Raw genomic sequence first — 22,815 nt, forward strand, 5'->3', positions numbered from 1 at the left:
CGGCAAATACAGATGAGTCTATATAGGGTTTATTTGAATTTGTCCGTTGGGGGTAGTATAGACCACTCCATTCTGTCCCTAGACGCCGCAAAGGCGTTTGACAGGATGGAGTGGCCTTTTTTGTGGGCTACAATGTCCCATTTTGGTCTCGGGAATCCTTTTTTGGAGATGACTCAAATGCTATATGCACATCCAGTTGCATATATCAGTGTTAATGGTATTAGTTCTTCCCCCGTGACGATGCAGAGAGGGATGCGACAGGATTGTCCCCTGTCTCCTCTCCTCTTTGCTCTTTTTATTGAACCACTGGCTTCCCGGATTCATTTAGATAGTCGTATAGACGGTTTTGGGGTGGCGGGAGTGGGCGATAAAATAAGTCTGTATGCCGATGACGTGATTTTGTTTTTGGATCAGGGATGGAAAATTCTCCCGTATGTCATAGAGGTAATAGAGGATTATGGTAAACTATCAGGCTATAGAATTAACTGGTCAAAGTCATCGCTCCTCCCGCTGAACCGCAAAGCTGTAGATGAGGGGAGGCGAGTTCGTGTTTTGGTCCCCAATGACACCTTAGATTATTTGGGGGTTAAGATTGGGGTCCCTATAAATAGGTTTTACGATCTTAATCTGGCCCCGGTTCTGAATAACGTCAAGGACAAAATCAGTGCTTGGCGGAAATTGTTATTGGCACAGACGGACCGAATAGCTTTGATTAAAATGATTATTTTACCGATGGTTCTGTTTCCGTTGTGTGCCTCCCCCATCTGGATAGATGATATTTTCTTTCATAGGTTAGAGGCCATGATCAATGACTTGATTTGGGGAAGGAAGAGGGTTCGTATAAAGCAGAGATATCTATGGTTGTCAGAGGCAGATGGTGGGCTGTCACTACCTTTTTTTCAAGGTTATTATTTATGTGCACAGATTCAGCGTTGTTGCTACTCAAAAGAGAGTTTACTTTCACAGTATTTGACAAAACTCTTTGATAAATCAGTTGATAATATTTTTGCATGTTTGGAGACTGGGTATATGGGAATGAGGAAGTCCTTGCTGATCCCGTGCTCACTGCAGAGGGTCTGGAACAGACTGAAGAAGGTTCTTAAATCTTCTGGTCCGTTTGTTTTCACCCCTCTCTGGGAGAATAGGGGGCTGGAGGAGTTCTTCAAAACTACAGATTTTGATTATTGGGTATGTAATGGCATCAACAGGGTGTCTGACCTTTTTTATATGGGTCGGTTTAAATCACTTTTGGAATTTGGTTTTACTGATAGTTCTCCATTAGATTTATTCATGTATTCACGTTTGAAACATATATTTGAAGCCTCTAGGAATAGGGGCCTCATTTTTCCACGAGAGAATGTGTTTTTTGATTTTTGTGACGCTCAGAAGTATGAAAAAGTGAAGTTATCTAGACTTTATGCAAAACTCCGAATGGCACTGGCAACTGTAACACCTTTCAAAAGTACAGATAAGTGGGAGCAAGAGTTGAATTGCCCTCCACTACAGTGGTCTACTATTTATAGGAATGTGAGAAGGGCGACAGTTTCCAGTGCGCATAGGTTAATTCAATTTAAGATCCTCCATAGACTCTACTATACGCCTAAAATCCAAGGAAAATTTCCCCAAAATAAAGATCGGGATTGCTGCTGCTCTAAATGTGGATATGTTAATGCAAATTATGTCCATTTGCTTTGGAGCTGCAGCAAAATAAGAAATTATTGGGATAAGGTTTTCGCCACTCTACAAAAGGAGAGTTCAATGAACTATAACCCGGGGATTTTGATTGTGATCTTTGGAGATTGTGGGTCAGAAGCGGAAGTCCCGCCTCAGGTCAGACGGATTTGGATGCGGGGTTTGATGGTCGCTAAAGCAATTTTGATCAAGCATTGGGGCTCTGTCTCCCCGCACTCAACAAGGGAGTGGAGTTCATATCTTCAAAAAATTAGAGTATATGAGGAAATTGAAAGGAAGCGGAGAGTTGCACGCAGAGCTACATAGCTATAATTAATAATGATACTATTCTATACATTAATGAATGGAGTGGACGGCAGCCAATGGGGGGGGGGGGGGTTGATATAGTTATTATTATATATTGTCGTGAGGGTGTTCTTAGGATGCTATATACAATTTTTTTGTAAGGATGTCTGTGATTGCTATGCTAGGCATACCGTTGTGATTATTATTGTTTTATGTATTAATACTATGATCTGGAAAATAAAAATATATATTTATAAAAAATAAAAAAAATAACAATATAAAAGCAAAAAGTGCATGCATAGACGCTGGGTTTGTAAGCGTCGTAATCCTGATTACTCCAGTCTCAGTAGTATACTTTAGTGGTCTTAGGAATGTGGAAGATTGTTCATTAGTGATCACTAGAGATGTCGCGAACATAAAATTTTCGGTTTGCGAACGGCGAACGCGAATTTACACAAATGTTCGCGAACCGAACCGCCATAGACTTCAATAGACAGGCAAATTTTAAAACCCACAGGGACTCTTTCTGGCCACAATAGTGATGGAAAAGTTATTTCAAGGGGACTAACACCTGGACTGTGGCATGCCGGAGGGGGATCCATGGCAAAACTCCCATGGAAAATTACATAGTTGACGCAGAGTGTGGTAAGTTGAATTTGCAATGCAATTAATATAACCTGCATTAATCGCATTGTGAATTCAACTTAGAGCTAAGTTCCTAATGGTTGTATTGCTAGAATTGACGAATATAACGAATATAGCACTATATTCTCAATCTTCGTTATATTCTAGCAATACAACCATTAGGAACCCAGCTCTAAGGCTACTTTCATACTTGTGTTTGGAGCGGATCCGTCTGGTGTCTGTACAGACGGATCCGCTCCTATAATGCAAACGCTTGCATCCGTTCAGAATGGATCCGTTTGAATAACTGGTTTTATTCGTTATATTCTAGCAATACAACCATTAGGAACCCAGCTCTAAGTTGAATTCGCAATGCGATTAATATAACCTGTATTAATCGCATTGCGATTCCAACTTAGTCAAATTCGTGACACTGCAGCTTCAGAATGAATCTAAGATGGATGCTGTCCTTGCTTTTTGATAGGAGGTGGGAGGGTCTGGGAGGGAGAGTATGCTGATTGGCTGGAATGTGTCTGCTGACTGTGAGGTACAGGGTCAAAGTTTGCTCAATGATGATGTATAGGGGGCGGACCGAACATCGCATATGTTCGCCCGCCGCGGCGAACGCGAACAAGCTGTGTTCGCCGGGAACTGTCCGCCGGCAAATAGTTCGGGACATCTCTAGTGGTCACACATATGATTAGTATCTCATCATTCAGAACTTGTTCCACAAATAGAGTAAATATCCATCCAAATAAATTGTGATTCTGCTGACACACATGTGTTTGTTAATATGGTTATTCAGAACTAGAGTTGAGCGGACACCTGGATGTTCGGGTTCGGCAGGTTTGGCCGAACTTGAAAAAAAAGTTCGGGTTCGGGACCCGAACTTGACCCGAACTTGAACCCGAACCCCATTGAAGTCAATGGGGACCCGAACATTTGGCCACTAAAATGGTCTAAAATATCCCTGGAAAGAGCTAGAGGCTGCAAAAGGCAGCAAAATGTGCTTAAGAGCATGGCAAATGCTCTGCAAACAAATGTGGATAAGGAAATTAATTAAAAAAACATAAAAGACCTTAAAAAAAATATAGGAATGATGTGGGAGGAAGAGGTTGAGGAGGCGGTGAATGAGTGGATGTGGCGGTGTATGCTCACGTTGCAGTCTAGGTGGAAGCGGCAGTGAAGGAGGAATAGGTAGCCAACACAGATGTGTGTTATTTAGCATTTTTACATAGGGGTATCCCCCAAAATATTGGGACATATAAAATAGAAAAAAAGGAATAAGTGCACTTGAGTACAAGGATGGATGGTTGAGGCTGTTAGAACTGTCTATTTTGCACAAGGTACAGACAAGTCTTGTGGGATCCAGGCCTAGTTCATTTTAATGAACATGAGCTTGTCCACGTTAGCTGTGGACAGGCGGCTGCGTCTGTCTGTAATAACGCCTCCTGCCGTTCTAAATACATGTTCAGAGAGTACACTGGCTGCAGGGCAGGCCAGCACCTACAAGGCATACAGGGAAAGCTCTGGCCATGTGGACAATTTGGAGACCCAGGAGTTGAATGGGGCAGAACCATCAGTCAGTACGTGTAGGCGTGTGCACAGGTACTGTTCCACCATGTTGTTCAAATGCTGCCTCCTGCTAACACGCTCCATATCAGCAGTTGGGGCCGGTTTTTGCTGCGAGGTGACAAAGCTTTTCCACATGTCGGCCATGCTAACCCTGCCTTCAAGGGTGCTGGCACTGACACAGCTGCGTTGGTGACCTCTTCCTCCTTCCCTGCCTTCGCCTTGTGCTTCCACTTGTCCCCGGGCGTCAGTCGGGAATGCTTTCAGGAGCGCGTCTACCAGCGCGCATCTTCCGATCGCGCTCCAGTGAGGGAATTAAGGACGGCACATTTTCTTTGAAACGGGGATCCAGCAGGGTTGTGACCCAGTAGTCAGCACACGTTAAAATGTGGACAACTCTGCTGTCGTTGCACAGGCACTGCAGCATGTAGTCGCTCATGTGTGCCAGGCTGCCCAGAGGTAAGGACAAGCTGTCCTCTGTGGGAGGCGTATCGTCTGCGTCCTCCGTATCCCCCCAGCCACGCACCAGTGATGGGCCCGAGCTGTGAACATGCTTCATCCTCATCCTCCTCCTCCTCGTCCTCCAGTAGTGGGCCCTGGCTGGCCAAATTTGTACTTGGCCTCTGCTGTTGCAAAAATCCTCCCTGTGAGCCACTTCTAAAAGACTGGCCTGAAAGTGTTAGAAATTACCCCTCTTCGTCCTCCTCATCCTGGGCCACATCCTCTTCCATCATCGCCCGAAGTGTTTTCTCAAGGAGACATAGAAGTGGTATTGTAACGCTGATAACGGAGTCATCGCCACTGGCCATGTTGGTGGAGTACTCGAAACAGCGCAACAGGGCACACAGGTCTCGCATGGAGGCCCAGTCATTGGTGGTGAAGTTGTGCTGTTCCGCAGTGCGACTCACCCGTGCCTGCTGCAGCTGAAACTCCACTATGGCCTGCTGCTGCTCGCACAGTCTCTCCAGCATGTGCAAGATGGAGTTCCACCTGGTGGCCACATCGAATATGAGGTGCTGAGCAGGAAGGCTGAAGTTACGCTGTAGAGCAGACAGCCGAGCGGCGGCAGGATGAGAACGCCGGAAGCGCGCACAGACGACCCGCCTTTTATGCAGCAGCTCTGACATGTCGGGGTAGTTGTGAATGAATTTCTGCACCACCAAATTCAGCACATGCGCCAGGCAAGGGATGTGCGTCAAACCGGCTAGTCCCAGATCTGCAACTAGATTTCGTCCATTATCGCACACCACCAGGCCGGGCTTGAGGCTCACTGGCAGCAACCACTCGTCGGTCTGTTGTTCTATACCCAGCCACAACTCCTGCGTGGCCACAACTCATGCGCGGTGTGGGGCCTGTCCCCCAAACACATGAGTTTCAGAACGGCCTGCTGACGTTTACCCCTGGCTATGCTAAAGTTGGTGGTGAAGGTCTGTTGCTGACCGGATGAGGAGGTGGTAGAAGAGGAGGAGGAAGCAGAGTAGGAAGAGGAGGCAACAGGAAGCAAAGAATGAAGCCCTGCGATTCTTGGCGGCGGAAGGACGTGAGCTAAACAGCTCTCCGCCTCGGGCCCAGGAGCCACTTCATTTACCCATTGGGCAGTTAGGGAGATATAGCATCCCTGGCTGTGCTTACTGGTCCACGTATCTGTGGTTAGGTGGACCTTGCCACAGATGGCATTGTGCAGTGCACATTTGATTTTATCCGATACTTGGTTGTGCATGGAGGGCACGGCTCTCCTGGAGAAATAGTGGCGGCTGGGAACGACGTACTGTGGGACAGCAAGCGACATGAGCTGTTTGAAGCTGTCCGTCTCCACCAGCCTGAATGACAGCATTTCAAAGGCAAGTAGTTTAGAAATGCTGGCATTCAGGGCCAGGGATCGAGGGTGGCTAGGTGGGAATTTACGCTTTCTCTCCATGGTTTGTGAGATGGAGAGCTGAACGCTTCCGTTTGACATGGTGGAGATGCTTGTTGACGGAGGTGGTGGTGTTGGTGGCACATCCTCTGTTTGCTGGGCATCAGGTGCCAATGAGGCAGCAGCAGAAGAGGGAACAGGAGGGGCCTGAGCTCTTTCTTGGTTTTGAAGGTGCTTACTCCACTGCAGCCCGTGTCTCGCATGTAGATGCCTGGTCATGCAGGTTGTGCTAAGGTTCAGAACGTTAATGCCTCACTTCAGGCTCTGATGGCACAGCGTGCAAACCACTCGGGTCTTGTCGTCAGCACATTGTGTGAAGAAGTGCCATGCCAGGGAACTTCTTGAAGCTGCCTTTGGTGTGCTCGGTCCCTGGTGGCGGTGGCCAGTAGCAGGCGAACTGTTTTGGCAACAGAGGCTCTGCTTTTGCACCCTGCTCCCTCTTTTGCTATGCTGTTGGCTCGGTCTAACCACTGCCTCTTCCTTCGAACTCTTAAAGTCAGTGGCACGACCTTCATTCCATGTGAGGTCTAGGACCTCATCGTCCCCTGCATCGTCTTCCACCCAGTCTTCCTCCTTAACCTCCTGTTCAGTCTGCACACTGCAGAAAGACACAGCAGTTGGCACCTGAGTTTTATCATCATCAGAGATGTGCTGAGGTGGTATTCCCATGTCCTCATCAGGAAACATAAGTGGTTGTGCGTCAGTGCATTCTATGTCTTTCACCCCTGGGGAAGGACTAAGTGGATGCCCTTGGAAAACCCTGCCAGCAGAGTCTTTAAACAGCATAAGAGACTGCTGCATGATTGAGGCTTAGACAGGTTCCCCGATATGCACGGGGGTGATGTGACAGACTGATGGACATGGGTTTCAGGCGCCATCTGTGCGCTTTCTGCAGAAGACTGGATGGGAGATAATGTGAACGTGCTGGATCCACTCTCGGCCATCCATTCGACTAGCGCCTGTACTTGCTCAGGCCTTACCATCCTTAGGACGGCATTAGGCCCGACCAAATATCGCTGTAGATTCTGGCGGCTACTGGGACCTGAGGTTGTAGGTTTAGTAGGACGTTCAGCTGTGGCAGAACGGCCACATCCTCTCCCTGCACCAGAGGCTCCACCAACACCACGACCATGACCGCGTCACTTATTAGATGTTTCCCTCATAGTTAGCGCTCACCAGGCAAAGTAAAAAGTTGTTGAGTCTGTTAAAAATAATTATGCTCCAATAAAAACCCTGATGTAGGGTATTGCACTCAATTTTTTTTTTTTAAAACTCTATATGACAGCGGTATTTGTGGCCTAAATTTCACAGTAACTTATGCACCTCTAATCCCAGATGTGCAGTATATCAGAGTTTTTTTTTAACCCCAGTAAGCAAAAGCCGTATTTGTGGCCTAAATTTCACAGTAAATTATGCATCTATAATCACAGATGTGCAGTATATAAAACACAGTGTTTTTTTCACCCCCGGTATGCGAAAGCCGTATTTCTGGCCTAAAATGAACAGTCCCTTATGCACCTAAAATCACAGATGTGCACTATATGAAACAGAGTTTTTTTTTTTTCACCCAGTATGCCCCAGTATGCCAAAGCTGTATTTCTGGCCTAAAATGAACAGTCCCTTATGCAGCGATAATCCTAGATGTGCACTATATGAAACAGAGTTTTTTTTTTCACCCAGTATGCCCCCGTATGCCAAAGCCATATTTCTGGCCTAGATGTGACATTCACTCATTCACCTATAATCACAGTTGTGCAGTATATGAAACAGAGTGTTTTTTTTCACCCAGTATGCCCCAGTATATTAAAGCCGTATTTCTGGCCTAAATGTAACACTCACTTATGCACCTATAATCACAGATGTGCACTATATGAAACAGAGTTTTTTTTACCCGCGACCCGCTTGGAACTACAGTACATGGCAGAGTAGGCTGTAAACTGCAGCCCCCCTGTATGTGTACAGTAAGCACCTACAGTATATCATTATCTACAGTACTTGCGGCTGCGTTAAGCCGTATGGTCTGTCGGGTAGCCGACTTCATCATCCTCCTGTTCCCTATACTCTGTTGGACTCTGTACTGTACAGCACATGTGCTGTATTTAATTAAAAAGTATAGCAATATATGAATAAAAATACAGCCATGTACAGTACAGTACATACACATGCATGAATTATCGCTGCAGCGCAGCTTACTGTAATTACCGTCTGGTCGCGTTCACCCTTATGGAAACACCGAGGTGGCGGAGATTACAGTAACCTGCGTGGCATTGACAATATACGGTAATGTACAGTATACTGTCCCAATCATCATACACGCGGCCAAAAAGAATAATTCGGGTGTCGGGGGTGGCGGGGAAGTTCACCAGACAGCTACTGTATAGTACAGTACTGTACAGTAGCTCCGGTTCACGATGTTGCGCCTAGGACTAAGTTGAAATCGCAATGCGATTCATAGAACTTGAATTAATCGCATTGCAATTTCAACTTTCTCAAATCCGACAGTACATTCTAGCATGGAGCCATTCCCATGGTGATGGGGACGCTCCATGAGCACGGAAGTCGGCAGAAGCTCTAAGTTGAAATCACAATGCGATTTATAGAACTTGAATTAATCGCATTGCGATTTCAACTTTAACGACTTTAACTTTAACAGTACTGTACAGTAGCTCTGGCTCACGATGTTGCGCCTACGTCTGTGCAGTACAGTATGTGATAGGGCTTGAAGGAAGTGATTTTAGTAAAAAATAAAAATTACTTAAATGAACTGCCATTTTCTTTCCCCTAATATCTTAATATATTCCTAGGTGTGCTCTCATTTGCTCTTGGAGCCACGTGGCCCCTTTTGGCCAATCACATTTCTTTCAAAAATGCTCTGTTCAAAGAATATGGTATTTTCACCCAATGATATTAAAGTTCCCACGGTCAGGTGAACCAATCATCATAGAGTTGCCACGCTATTAAGGTTAATTGGTTATGACAGGTCATCAAAACAAATAATTAACCTTAATAGCGTGGGAACTTTTTGTTCATTGGTTCACATGACCGTGGGAACTTTCACATCTTTGGATGAATATGCCATATTTTTTGAATGGAGCAATTTTATCTTCTATGCGAATGGCCAAAGTGGGTTACGTGTCTCCAAGAACCAATAAGAAGACATCTTGTCCTATAAAAAGATCTGACTGGAAATAAAATGGCAGTTCCTATAAGTGATCGGGCCGGAATGCTGCCATTTTTTTTTTTTACTTTCGTTTTTTTAATTTTCATAATATAATAGAAAAGTGGATTATAGAGACAGCAAAGTTTTTAATTTGATATGCGATAACATTACTTTGCCATTTTTTTTAAATGCAATTAATAAATATTCTCGCATTGCGCTCCCAACTTAGAGCTGTGTATAGGAGAGTTAGCCACTTTAGCAAACATCAACCGTAATGTTCTGCTACTGTAGGACAGAATGTGCACAGATTTAATGTCCATAGGGGGGAAGGGTAGACCGGGCCTTTATTTGGTAGAGACTTGCATGGAAACAAAAGCTTTTTCTAAAACTACTGTACTAGACATTAATTTACATTCTCCACCGACTAGCTAATTTGTGGAGTCTGAACAATGCAAGTTGCAGCGCACTGGACTTCAGTATATTTATATTTTTATTATATATAGTGCAAAAAGATTATATAAATATATATATATATATATATATATATATTTTTATTTTTTTATATATAAATATATATATATATATATATATATAAAAAAAAAAAAATATATATATATATATATATATAATTTATATGAGAAAAAATAATGAAACGTTGAGAAATTAACATACAATATAAAGAATAAAATTATATATTTTTATTTAATAACATAACAATAATTACACATAAAACATTCAATATATTTTATAACTTTCAATATATAAAATATAAACCATAAAGTCTAATAAACAGTATTTACAATTGTAAATTGTATTTAATATAGTGTCTCCAAGAATGACAAGTGCGGTTTTCTTACTTCATAACCACTTAATACCAACTCCCCCAGCCACTTCATTCTACATCTACCGTGATGTTCTGCTACTGTTGTTGGACAGAATGTGCACAGCTTTACTATCCAAAGGGAGGGGATGGGTACACCTGTAGACTTGCTTTGTAAGAGATGTGCACTATATGAAACAGAGTTTTGTTTTTTTCACCCAGTATGCCAAAGCCGTATTTCTAGCCTAAATGTAACACTCACTTATGCACCTAAAATCACAGATGTGCACTATATGAAACCGAGGTTTTTTTTTCACCCAGTATGCCCCAATATGCCAAAGCCGTATTTCTGGCCTAAATGTGACACTCACTTATGCACCTATAATCCTAGATCTGCACTATATGAAACAGAGTTTTTTTTTTCACCCAGTATGCCCCAGTATGAGAAAGCCATATTTCTGGCCTAAATTGAACAGTCACTTATGCAGCGATAATCCTAGATGTGCACTATATGAAACAGAGTTTTTTTTTTCACCCAGTATGCCAAAGCCGTATTTCTGGCCTAAATGTAACACTCACTTCACTCACTTATGCACCTATAATCCTAGATGTGCACTATATGAAACAGAGATTTTTTTTTTTTACCCCATTATGCCCCAGTATGAGAAAGCCGTATTTCTGGCCTAAATTGAACAGTCACTTATGCAGCGATAATTCTAGATGTGCACTATATGAAACAGAGGTTTTTTTTTTTAACCCCAGTGTCTCAAAGCAGTATTTCTGGACTTACAGACATGCAGATATCCTGTGCTAGTGTACTATCATTGCATAAAATGGCTGCCGATTATGTATTGACTAACTGAAGGAAAAAAAGTTTGTTTTCAGTAGTAGTTGGCTCAGGGCAGGCTTAAAACAATTGTGCACTGCACCCACAAAACACATTTGCTGTAGATCGCTGAGTAAAGAAGCAGTTCTTCATAAGATTCCTCCTTGATCTCTCCCTCACAGCAGCTGCAGCCTATACATACACTAATCCGAGCAGAGTGACGGGCAGCTCTAAGTGACTCCAGCTTAAATAGAGGCTGGGTCACATGCTGCAGTTGGCCAATCACAGCCATGCCAATAGTAGGCATGGCTGTGATGGCCTCTTGGGGCAAGTAGTATGACGCTTGTTGATTGGCTGCTTTGCAGCCTTTCAAAAAGCGCCATAGAAATCGCCGAACACCGAACCCGAACCTTTACGTAAATGTTCGGGTTCGGGTCCGGGTGCCGAAAAACCTAAAGTTCGGTACGAACCCGAACTTTACAGTTCGGGTTCGCTCAACTCTATTCAGAACTCATCCCCAAACAATTGCATAAGTGTCCGTCCAGGTATAATGCGGTTTTACTGACTGTATATTATCAGTCTGTTCACTACTGTAACAATAACTTTGTCTGTTCTTATGCGTTGAACAGATATAGTATTTGTCAGATGAAACACTTGATCATATTACTGTCTTAATCTTGGATCAATGCTCTATAAGCAGAAATGTTTCTATAGGTTTGTCGATACCACATGGATTAGTATTTGTTGTTAGTTGATGGAATGTTCTATTATCTCTACTTACAAGAGACAGAGTTTCTTCCGATGTGGTCGTTGCACAAATTGCAAAATCACCAAGTTCCCCAAAAAGACATCTAAGATATATTCATCTAACAATACTTTCTCATGGGAAATCAAAGATCTTTTAACGTGTAATTCAACAAGCGTCATTAATATAATAGAGTGCCCATGTAAGAAACAATATATTGGTAGAACAAAAAGAAACTTGAAAATAAGAATTTCAGAACATATATCAAATATATAGAAAGACTTACGAGAAACACTTTGTCAGTACATTTTAAACAACATCACAATAAAGACCCCAGTTGAATAACTTTTGCTGCCTTAGAAAAAATTGAAACACATTGGAGAGGAGGAGATCACATTCTAAAGATGTCTAGACAAGAATCAAGACACATTTATGATTTTAACACAATAAAACCAGGAGGTTTAAATTCAGATTTTGAAATTTTGGGTTTTATTATATAATGAATGGGAGGTGTGCCTCTCCCTGATGAGGGGTCGTGTGTCTGGCTGTTTTACCAGCACCATGACCCCCACTTGGGGGAAGGCCCCCTCCCCCGATCTCCTATCAAGATGTCAATTACCGAACACTCAGTACAATATGAGAAAGAAAAATGAAATTATGTACTTATGCAGTCTACAAAGAAAATGCACTGAAGTTTTGAAAAATCCATATAAGTTTTAACAACCACTGGACTATTTTAATTTTAATCTTCTAATCTCTCAACATACTAAGACACAAACAGAATAAACAATATGTCCCCTGTAACAATATAAACACAAAAACAGAATAAAAAAGTTTAAGGAAAGCAAAGAAAATAAGCATATAAATCGCAATGAAAACGCACATGCGTTTTTCAATTGTTAACTATAGTCTCAAGAATTTTATTAATATTAATTTTATTATGTCATCTTTTATTATGTCATTTTATTCATAACATTGAAATTATATGAAAACGAAGGTCCGACAAGATAAGATGCCCCTAAATTGAATATATCTACTTTTATGACAGTTAGCAACACAGAAAGTAAACATCATAGGAACAAAGAAATAAAGACAATTAAAGTAATAGATTACACAAAACCGTTCTGCGGGGCAGTTATTTCTTGTAAAGCTTTTTGCGACATGTATTAGCACAAAAATAAAAAATACATTTTTAGCTCTGCGGTGCAGTAATCTGTTGTAAAGGCTTTTGTTACGTGTATTAGTGCAAAATAAATATATACATTTGTCATTCTGCGGCGCAGTTATTTCTTGTAAAGCTTTTTGTGACATGTATTATCACAAAAAGAAAAAATAAATTTTCAGCTCGGCAATGCAGTAATGCAATGCAATCTGTTGTAAAAGCTTTTGTGGGGTGTTTTAGCGTAAAAAGAAAAAATATATTTGCGGTGCAGTTACTTCTTGTAAAGCCTTTTGTGACGTGAATAATGGCAAAAATAAAAAGTATATTTGCCGCTCTGCGGTGCAGTAGTCTGTAGTTAAGGCTTTTGTGGGGTGTTTTAGAGGAAAAAGAAAAAATACAGTTGTTGCTCTGTGGTGCAGTTATTTCTTGTTAAGCCTTTTGTGACATGTATTAGCGCAAAAATAAAAAGTACATTTGCTGCTCTGTGGTGCAGTAATCTGTAGTAAAGGCTTATGTGGGGTGTTTTAGCAGCAAAAGAAAATATATATTTGCAGCTCTGCGGTGCAGTAATCTGTAGTAATGGCTTTTGTGGGGTGTTTTAGCAGTAAAAGAAAAAATATATTTGCTGCTCTGTGGTGCAGTAATCTGTAGTAAAGGCTTTTGTGGGGTGGCAGGCCCTGCACAGGGAAGTGGCAGAGGCCTTAATGTTTCTGGCGCAGGCAGAGGTCGCAGCAGAGTAAGTCTCAGCTAGCGGTCGTGTCGTGACCAGCAACCCAGCGTTTTTTGAGTGGTTGACTCGATCTTCGATTTCGCCACAAGTGACATCTGTCCTTTTCTGTTCATAGAGCCACAGAAGTATTGTATGTTATAGGCTCCACTATACAGCGAGGACAATGTACTAGAGGACAGTCAGCTGCTACTGCCCAACCAAGATCTGGAGAGATATTCGCCGCTTCCTCCACTAGGCGGGCAAGTAGTGATGAGGAAAGTGGCATGGGAGCTGGTGTTGCGAGCGGTCAGGCTTCTGACCCAGAGACCGTTGAGGAGGACATCAGTGACATCCAGACAATACTCAATGATGATGGTGATGTAGCTGATCGCACTTGGGAGCCAGGTGACGAAAGGGTTTCATCATCATCAGGAGAAGAGGGTGGCAGCTTGCCTGTAAGCCAGCGGTGAACCCAGCAAGTTGCTAGCGTGGCCGGGAGTCATCAGAATGGCAGCAGTGGGAGGTCGGAAGCCAAATGTGCCAGGGGTAGACCACCCGTAGCAGTGCAAAGGGTTCAACGAGGCAGCGGTGGTAGCATTCAGTCACTGCATGGTGTTGGTAGTAAAATCACCTACTCGGCGGTGTGCCAGTTTTTTTTTAAGCCGCCGGAGGAGGTGTACATGGCCATATGTAGAATCTATGGGCAGAAGGTTAAGCATGGCAAGGGTGGCAATGTTGGCACTATGGCCCTGCATCAACATATGCAGCGTCACCATGCAGTGGCCTGGGAGAACCGTGGCTTCGATGTGGTGGTCCAGCCTGCTGCAGCAAGCGTTGCATCACCCAGTGGTGCGCACCCGGTTTCAGGCAGTCAAGGCTCCACCACCTCAGCCGAAGGGAGCTGTCTGTCATTTCAATCATCTGTAGGTCCCGATGCTTCTGCTTCTCCTCCTCCTTGTCAGTCATTCCGTCAGCAATCGATCACCGAAGCAATTGCCAAGAGTATGATTGCACTTATCCAACGGCGCAGAAGCTGAATGTGCTACTGTTCAAGTTGCTGGTGCTGTAATCCCTGCCTTTTCAAGTGGTGGACTCTGCACCTTTCAGAGAACTGATGGCTTGAGCCAGTCCTGGAGCCTGTCGGCATCTGCAAAAGTACATGGCAGCGCCGATATGTGGAGCTGTAACTACGGTCAAGGACAGTGCATATCTTTTACAGCGCTCTGGGTGAATGTGGTTCCTGCACAGCCACACCAGCAACTTGCCCAGGTGACTCCGCTTCCGCCTCCACGTTGCCACGCTGTTGTTCCAGCGACAATGTCCGCCTCTCCCTCCTCATTCCTCCACTGTGTCCTCAGCCTCCACTGCATGGACATTTCACAGTGCCCCTCCAGCATACCACATGTGCAGGGCACGACGGTGTCACTCTGTTCTTGACCTTGTTTGCCTTGGCGAACTGAGTCACACAGGGGAGGAACTGCTCTGTGTCCTTCAGCAAGAAATTGAATGCTGGCTTTCTCCCAGACAACTCAAACAGGAAGAACATTGTGTCGGCGCTGCGTCAAGGAGGGCTGAGCCATGCATCCTGCATGGCACACGTGTTCAATCTGGTTGTCAAATTTCTCCTGAAGTCTTCCACCCATCTGCAAAACATCATGTATGATGGCGAGGAAACTTTGCATGCATTTCAGCCACTAGTACACCGCAAACCATACCCTCCTTGAGCTGCAGAGGCAGAACGACATCCCCCAACATAGGCTGATATGCAATGTTTCCACCCGTTGGAATTCCACCCTCCATATGTTGGACCGACTGTATGAACAGAGAAAGGCCATCAACGATTTCTTGATGATCCAAGCGGACAGGAGTACTCCCCTGTTTAACTTCAATGTCAGTCATTGTCAGCTCATGCTTGACACCTGCCGATTGCTCAGGCCCTTTGAGGATGGCACGTTATTTGTCAGTCGCCAGGACTACAGGATAAACGTCATTACACTGCTTCATGTCCTGGAACAGATACTGCTAAATATGGCAAGTTAGGGGACTGGAGATGTGGTGCCTAGATCCCAAGGCCACATGAGCCCTGCAGGGGCTGAACTTGTGGAGGACATTAGAGCACAAGCAATGTGCAGGGAAATGGGCAGTTTTTCGACACAGGTGACTAGAGAGGAGGAGCAGGAGCAGAAGTAGGAGCAAGAGGGAGATGAGGAAAAAGAGGCAGATGACACCAGTCACTTGTGCAAATTGCCCGCTGCATGCTCATTCACTTGGGTAGTGACAGACGAATTGTCACCATTCGGCAAAGGTATGAATTCTAGCTCTCCACCTTGTTGGGGGCCTTTTTTACATCTGCTGAGCGGGAGGACAAATTGAACTACTATAGAGACATCCTATGTAGTAAGTTCATCGCTGCCTATCTGCACCATCGTCCATCCTCTCATAGGTCTGAACGGGGGGGCTCTCTGCGCTCACATTCCACTGCCATGGCTGCTGGGGAGGGGTAGGGTGGCAGGAGCAGTACCAGCTACATCAGCAGCAGCCTGAGCCTAGAGTCGCTGATGAGCAGCTTCCTTCACCCGCATAGTGAAGAAACTACTCACCAGCAGCTAGACATAGAGCAGGACCTGAACCAACAGGTGGTAGCATACTTGAACAGCACCCTGCCAACCCACATTGAAGATCCGCTGGACTACTGGGCAGCCAAACTGGATTTGTGGCCACAACAAGCAGAGGTTGCCCTGGAAAAGCTGTCCTGCCCGGACAGTAGTGTGGCATCATAGGGGCTGTTTAGTGCAGCAGGATCCAAAGTTACCCAAAGAAGAACTCGCCTGTCCACCCAAAATGTAAAGATACTGACCTTTGTCAAGATGAATCAGGCATGGATCAGTCAGGATTTCCACACACCAATGCCTGATACATCAGACTAGATCATCCATGGTGCTACACCAACACTTTGACAAAAAAGACCAGTTTCTTCTGGCTACCAGCCTCAGCTACTATTCTGATGCTGCCATCCGCCTGATGCCACACATCTGATGTTAAGTGCTCCTTCCTTTCACTTACCATCTTCATCGGGTATTGGTATTGCCACCCACATCCACACTATGTGACCGTGCCATTCTGTGGCCTCCTGATGCTGCCGCCACCTTCATACTCTGTCATTGTGTCACTCTGTGGCCTCCTTATGCTGCTGACACCTCCAGACTCTGTCATTGTGCCATTCTTTGGTTTCCTGATGATGCCGCCATCTTCAGACTCTGTCAATGGGCCACTCTGTGGGCTCCTCCTGATGCTGCTGCTGCCGCCACCTCCGCACTTTGTTCATCTTCATCGGGTAGTGGTATTGCCACCCACCTCCACACTATGTGACCGTGCCATTCTGTGTCCTCCTTATGCTGCTGCCACCTCCAGACTATGTCATTGGTCCACTCTTTAGTCTCCTCATGCTGCTGCCACCTCCAGACTCTGTCATGGCGCCACTTTGTGGTCTTCTCATGCTGCTTCCACCTCACCCCTATGTCATAGGGTCTCTCTGTGGACTTCTCATGCTGTTCCGACCCTCCCCACTTCATGACTGGGCCACTATTTTGCCTTTTTTGTTTAGCTGACATTATCATTTATTTGACCCTTTTTCAGTTTTTCAGAAGGAAGATAAAATGAGATGCACAACGGATCCTGTCTGTGCAGCAGCTGTAAGGCCTGTAGGGTTCCATCAGAATTGACTTATGATTTGGTATCCAAAAGCAGGAGTGGGTACAAAACACAGAAGACATGCAACTATTCCGTTCACATGTCATCTCTGTTTTGGATCCACTCCTGTTTTCTTTGGCATTAGCAATACTGATGGATCACTGACCAAATGCTGACCGAGTGAAGGTGGATACTCCACAGACAGGATCCTTTTTTGTGGGTTATTGTTCTGATGGATCAAAGGAAGGGCAATATAATCAATGAAGTGGACACAAACTTACTGCTGACACCCTCTCCACTCTGTCGGGGGGTGCTCTACTTGTATAAGCATTTAATAGAACAGGGTTTGTAGACATCTACAGTTGCAAGAAAAAGTATGTGAACCCTGGAATGATATGTATTTCTTCACAAATTGGTCATAAAATGTGATCTGATCTTCATCTAAATTACAACAATGGACAATCACAGTCTGCTTAAACTAATAACACACAAATAATTAAATGTTACCATGTTTTTATTGAACACACCATGTAAACATTCACAGTGTAGGTGGAAAAAGTATGTGAACCCCTAGACTAATCACATCTCCAAGAGCTAATTAGAGTGAGGTGTCAGCCGACTGGAGTCCAATCAATGAGATGAGATTGGAGGCGTTGGTACAGCTGCCCTGCCCTATAAAAAACAAACACCAGTTCTGGGTTTGCTTTTCACAAGAAGCATTACCTGATGTGAATGCTGCCTTGCACAAAAGAGCTCTCAGAAGACCTACTATTAAGAATTGTTGACTTGCATAAAGCTGGAAAGGGTTATAAAAGTATCTCTAAAATCCTTGCTGTTCATCAGTCCACGGTAAGACAAATTGTCTATAAATGGAGAAAGTTCAGCACTGCTGCTACTCTCCCTAGGCGTGGCCGTCCTGTAAAGATGACTGCAAGAGCACAGCGCAGACTGCTCAATGAGGTGAAGAAGAATCCTAGAGTGTCAGCTAAAGACTTACAAGACTTACAAAAGTCTCTGGCATATGCTAACATCCCTGTTAGCGAATCTACGATACGTAAAACACTAAACAAGAATGGATTTCATGGGAGGATACCACGTTTACAGTTTGCACAAGAGCACCTAGTTGTTCCACAGCAACACTGTCAAAATATTCTGTGGACAGTTGAAACCAAAGTTGAGTTGTTTGCAAGAAACACACAACACTATGTGTGGAGAAAAAGAGGCACAGCACACCAACATCAAAACCTCACCCCAACTGTGAAGTATGGTGGTGGGGGCATCATGGTTTAGGGCTGCTTTGCTGCGTCAGGGCCTGGACGGATTGCTATCATCGAAGGGAAAATGAATTCCCAAGTTTATCAAGACATTTTGCAGGAGAACTTAAGGCCATCTGTCCACCAGCTGAAGCTCAACAGAAGATGGGTGTTGCAACAGGACAACGACCCAAAGCATAGAAGTAAATCAACAACAGAATGGCTTAAACAGAAGAAAATACGCCTTCTGGAGTGGCCCAGTCAGAGTCCTGACCTCAACCCGATTGAGATGCTGTGGCATGACCTCAAGAAAGTGATTCACACCAGACAGCCCAAGAATATTTCTGAACTGAAACAGTTCTGTAAAGAGGAATGGTCAAGAATTACTACTGACCATTGTGCACGTCTGTTCTGCAACTAAAGGAAATGTTTGGTTGAAGTTATTGCTGCCAAAGGAGGTTCAACCAGTTATTAAATCCAAGGGTTCACATACTTTTTCCACCTGCACTGTGAATGTTTACATGGTGTGTTCAATAAAAACATTGTAACATTTAATTCTTTGTGTGTTATTAGTTTAAGCAGACTGTGATTGTCTATTGTTGTGACTTAGATGAAGATCAGATCACATTTTATGACCAATTTGTGCAGAAATCCATATTATTCCAAAGGGTTCACATACTTTTTCTTGCAACTGTATGTGGAATAAGCTGATGACTGCATAAAAGGAGTGCATTACCTTCTTGGTGCTAATATCGACCTGTAAGGCGGATTTCATACTTGAGTTATTTGGTCAGTTTTGGCCCCATGACTGCCAAAAAAAAAGGAAATATGCAGTAACACCTGTCATCTGCATGTCATACGGACTTACAGTATTATTTCACTATTAAAGCAGACTCCCTATGTGTGTTACTGCAAGGCACAGTGTTCCACACCACTATAAAGGCTTTCTGCAGCCAGGAAATAGCCATTTTTTAATGAAATTTGGGGCAAATTTATTCGGATCGAACCAAATTTTTCAAATAAAATTAGTCGAAGTGGCGAATCAAATTTTCTTAAAATTTGCTCATCTTTAATGTTAACCTAAAGCAGACATATGGGGAATGTTAAGTAATAAATCTTTTACTATGCATCTTAAAAACTTTTTTAACGTTTTTGGTAAATTTTGGATTTTTTTATAAGGTAAAAGGTAAAGCATATTGACTGTCTAGAAGTAAAATATGTCACAAGAAAACAATCTCAGAACCACTTGGATAAGTAAAAGTATTTCAGAGTTATTACCACATACGTGTAAAATTAAACATGTTAGATTTGCAAAGTGTGGCTTGGTCCTTATGGTGAAAACTCGCTTGGTTCTGAAGGGGTTAAAGGAAACAGTGTAAAGTAAGGGTTTGAAGTTAAACCTCTAATCATCTCTTCTTTTTTATCCATATGGCACATACTATAAAACTTCAGTAGAAACTATGAGGGTCATTTATCAAACTGGTGTAAATTAGAGCTGGTAAATTAGAGCTGATTGGTTGCTATGGGCAGCTAAGCCAGTTCTACTTTACACCAGTTTAATTAATAACCCCCTATAGTGATTCTTATTTCATGTTTTTTTATTTACTTGAGAAAAAAAATGAATTCAATTTTTTAAATTTATCATTTAGGCTTCTAAATCTATCCCTCAATTCTGAAGTAGTACTCGATCAAGATGCCATAGATGTTATAATACATGTAGCAAGAAATCCACATGGAAGAGACTTAGCCTGGAAATTCTTTCGAGATAAATGGAAAATTCTAAATGCCAGGTATGAACATTCTTTTTTAAATTACCATCAGATGTTTTTGTGTTACAGCTTCCATTCACATTAATCTAAAGTTGATCAAAGTGGAAGATTTTCAGCAAACCGAAGTCTGTTCTGTTTAACATTTTAATTTGTTAGTCAGAATGTTCCCAGAAAGATTGTTTATCTTTTGTCTGGTGTGCCATACAGACCATGTACAGTATGGTCTGTATGCATAACTATTTTGGCTAATATGAACTAAAATGTGTATGTCTCTTAAGAAATGAACTTTCATCAGATGATTATTTGTTCAATGGTTGCTCAACCATCAAAAAACATCTACCTAATGTGTATGGCCACCTTTAGGCTAAAGATAAACTAGAAATATCAGTTAATGGATCTTAGTCATGCCTCAGATAAATAGTTCTGCCCACACAGTGGCTCACAGAGTCCATACAGTTCTGTGATACAGAATTATTGGAATTATGTGTATTGCCATATGATGCCTACAATGTTTCCAGGAGAGAATTTCTCTATTCCATACAATGGAACATACACATTTTATTTTAGTTGGGTTTTGTGTGAATCAGTAAGTTTAAAAAAAAATATGTGGGGCACACTTACTAAGACTAACATTTTATAGGCCCGTCTTAATAAATCCTTTGGACAACCACACGTTCAGGTTTCTGCATGCAGTTTTGAAAAGAGGACTTGTATCTGTCCTTTATGCACTCACCTAAAAAATTATTAGGAACACCTGTTCTATTTCTCATTAATGCAATTATCTAGTCAACCAATCACATGGCAGTTGCTTCAATGCATTTAGGGGTGTGGTCCTGGTCAAGACAATCTCCTGAACTCTAAACTGAATGTCAGAATGGGAAAGAAAGGTGATTTAAGCAATTTTGAGCATGGCATGGTTGTTGGTGCCAGAAGGGCCGGTCTGAGTATTTCACAATCTTCTCAGTTACTGGGATTTTCACGCACAACCATTTCTAGGGTTTGCAAAGAATTGTGTGAAAAGGGAAAAACATCCAGTATGCATCAGTCCTGTGGGCAAAAATGCCTTGTGGATGCTAGAGGTCAGAGGAGAATGGGCCGACTGATTTCTTGAACATGACAATGAGTTCACTGTACTAAAATGGCCCCCACAGACACCAGATCTCAACCCAATAGAGCATCTTTGGGATGTGGTGGAAAGGGAGCTTCGTGCCCTGGATGTGCATCCCTCAAATCTCAACTGCAAGATGCTATCCTATCAATATGGGCCAACATTTCTAAAGAATGCTATCAGCACCTTGTTGAATCAATGCCACGTAGAATTAAGGCAGTTCTGAAGGCAAAAGGGGGTCCAACACCGTATTAGTATGGTGTTCCTAATAATTCTTTAGGTGAGTGCACTTTCACTCCTTTTATGATCCGCTCTTACTTTTTTTTTTATCAAAATGTTATGCTGTGCTACATGTGTGGCACTGAAAATAGAATTACAAAATTGATTTGAAAACTGATATAAATTTAGATTTTACACATGAATGATCTGTTTGTTTAGATCAGTTGTAAATAAAAAATAAAGTTGCAAAAGAGATACAAATCATGTTACAGAGTTATCTTTGCTGATTGCAGGACAAAGGAGGTCGATTTACTAATTCACTTTTTCTTTATATGTATGTATTATGATGTATTCATTTGTTTTAGATATGGAGAAGCCTTATTTATGAATTCCAAGCTTATTAGTGGAGTTACAGAATTCCTCAATACAGAAGAAGAACTAAATGAGGTATGCCAAATGTCAGTTTATTGTTTAATATATAAAAAACACATTGAAAAGAAAGCATAGGATTGATTTCAGTGTAATAATTTTGCACCTGTTCCATCACGAAAGGTATTTACCATGCAAAATAATGTAGCACACTGTGCTCTGTAGGCCAGAAAAAGAAATAAAATTACACCTTTTTTTTTACATTCCATCTGTGGCACTATGAATCATAACAGGTTGTGTGTTATGAATTTAAAAATATATTTTTAACTTTTTATCCATTGTTTTAATTACGTAAATTATTTTATGTAAATAATATCTTGAAAAACTGATGCATTCATTGTCTTATCGTAAGCAAAAAGTAGATGCCCTGGCACCCAGATTAGCTTGCAAATTACTTGCAAACAACTTACAAATACATTTAAAAGAATATTGCGAAAGGTCAAAACAAGTGATGTTTCTTTTTTTTTTTCCTATACCACCACATGCTCTCAATTATATTGTGAAGCTTATTTATCCAGTGTATTAGCAATTATGGCATGCTAAGATGTGTACTTTTAATTAGTTAGGCTTAATATATATCTTGCTGTGTTTTATAATACTCTTCAAGTTTTTCAAATCATTGAGCATAACTTTCCATCAAACAGGTTAACCAATGAGGTAACTTTTTGGGGGACAACTATGAAGCCCTATACACCACAATTGTGGCTTAAAAAATAAAAAAAGTCACACATTAAGGCGTACAGCATCTGTGAACCTTAATTTGGGACTTTTTGAGCATTTCTGCACTTTTCCGAAGTACAAAGAAAAAGTTGGAGTGGCTGCGCGGAAGGGGCATGG

The 22,815-nt window shown here is 42.5% G+C and overlaps 1 protein-coding gene across 1 annotated transcript in view; it reads left to right on the forward strand.

The window, feature by feature from the left end:
• Nucleotides 1–22,815, forward strand: part of TRHDE (thyrotropin releasing hormone degrading enzyme) — a 1,599,235-nt gene that overhangs the window by 1,559,931 nt on the left and 16,489 nt on the right. The window contains exons 17-18 of the mRNA XM_040410016.1: nucleotides 20,103–20,243; nucleotides 21,915–21,996. Coding sequence (XP_040265950.1) covers nucleotides 20,103–20,243; nucleotides 21,915–21,996 — 223 coding nt within the window. The remainder of the gene's footprint in view (nucleotides 1–20,102; nucleotides 20,244–21,914; nucleotides 21,997–22,815) is intronic.

This window comes from Bufo bufo, chromosome 1 (assembly GCF_905171765.1).
Source record: "Bufo bufo chromosome 1, aBufBuf1.1, whole genome shotgun sequence".
Classification (NCBI taxonomy): Eukaryota; Metazoa; Chordata; class Amphibia; order Anura; family Bufonidae; genus Bufo; species Bufo bufo.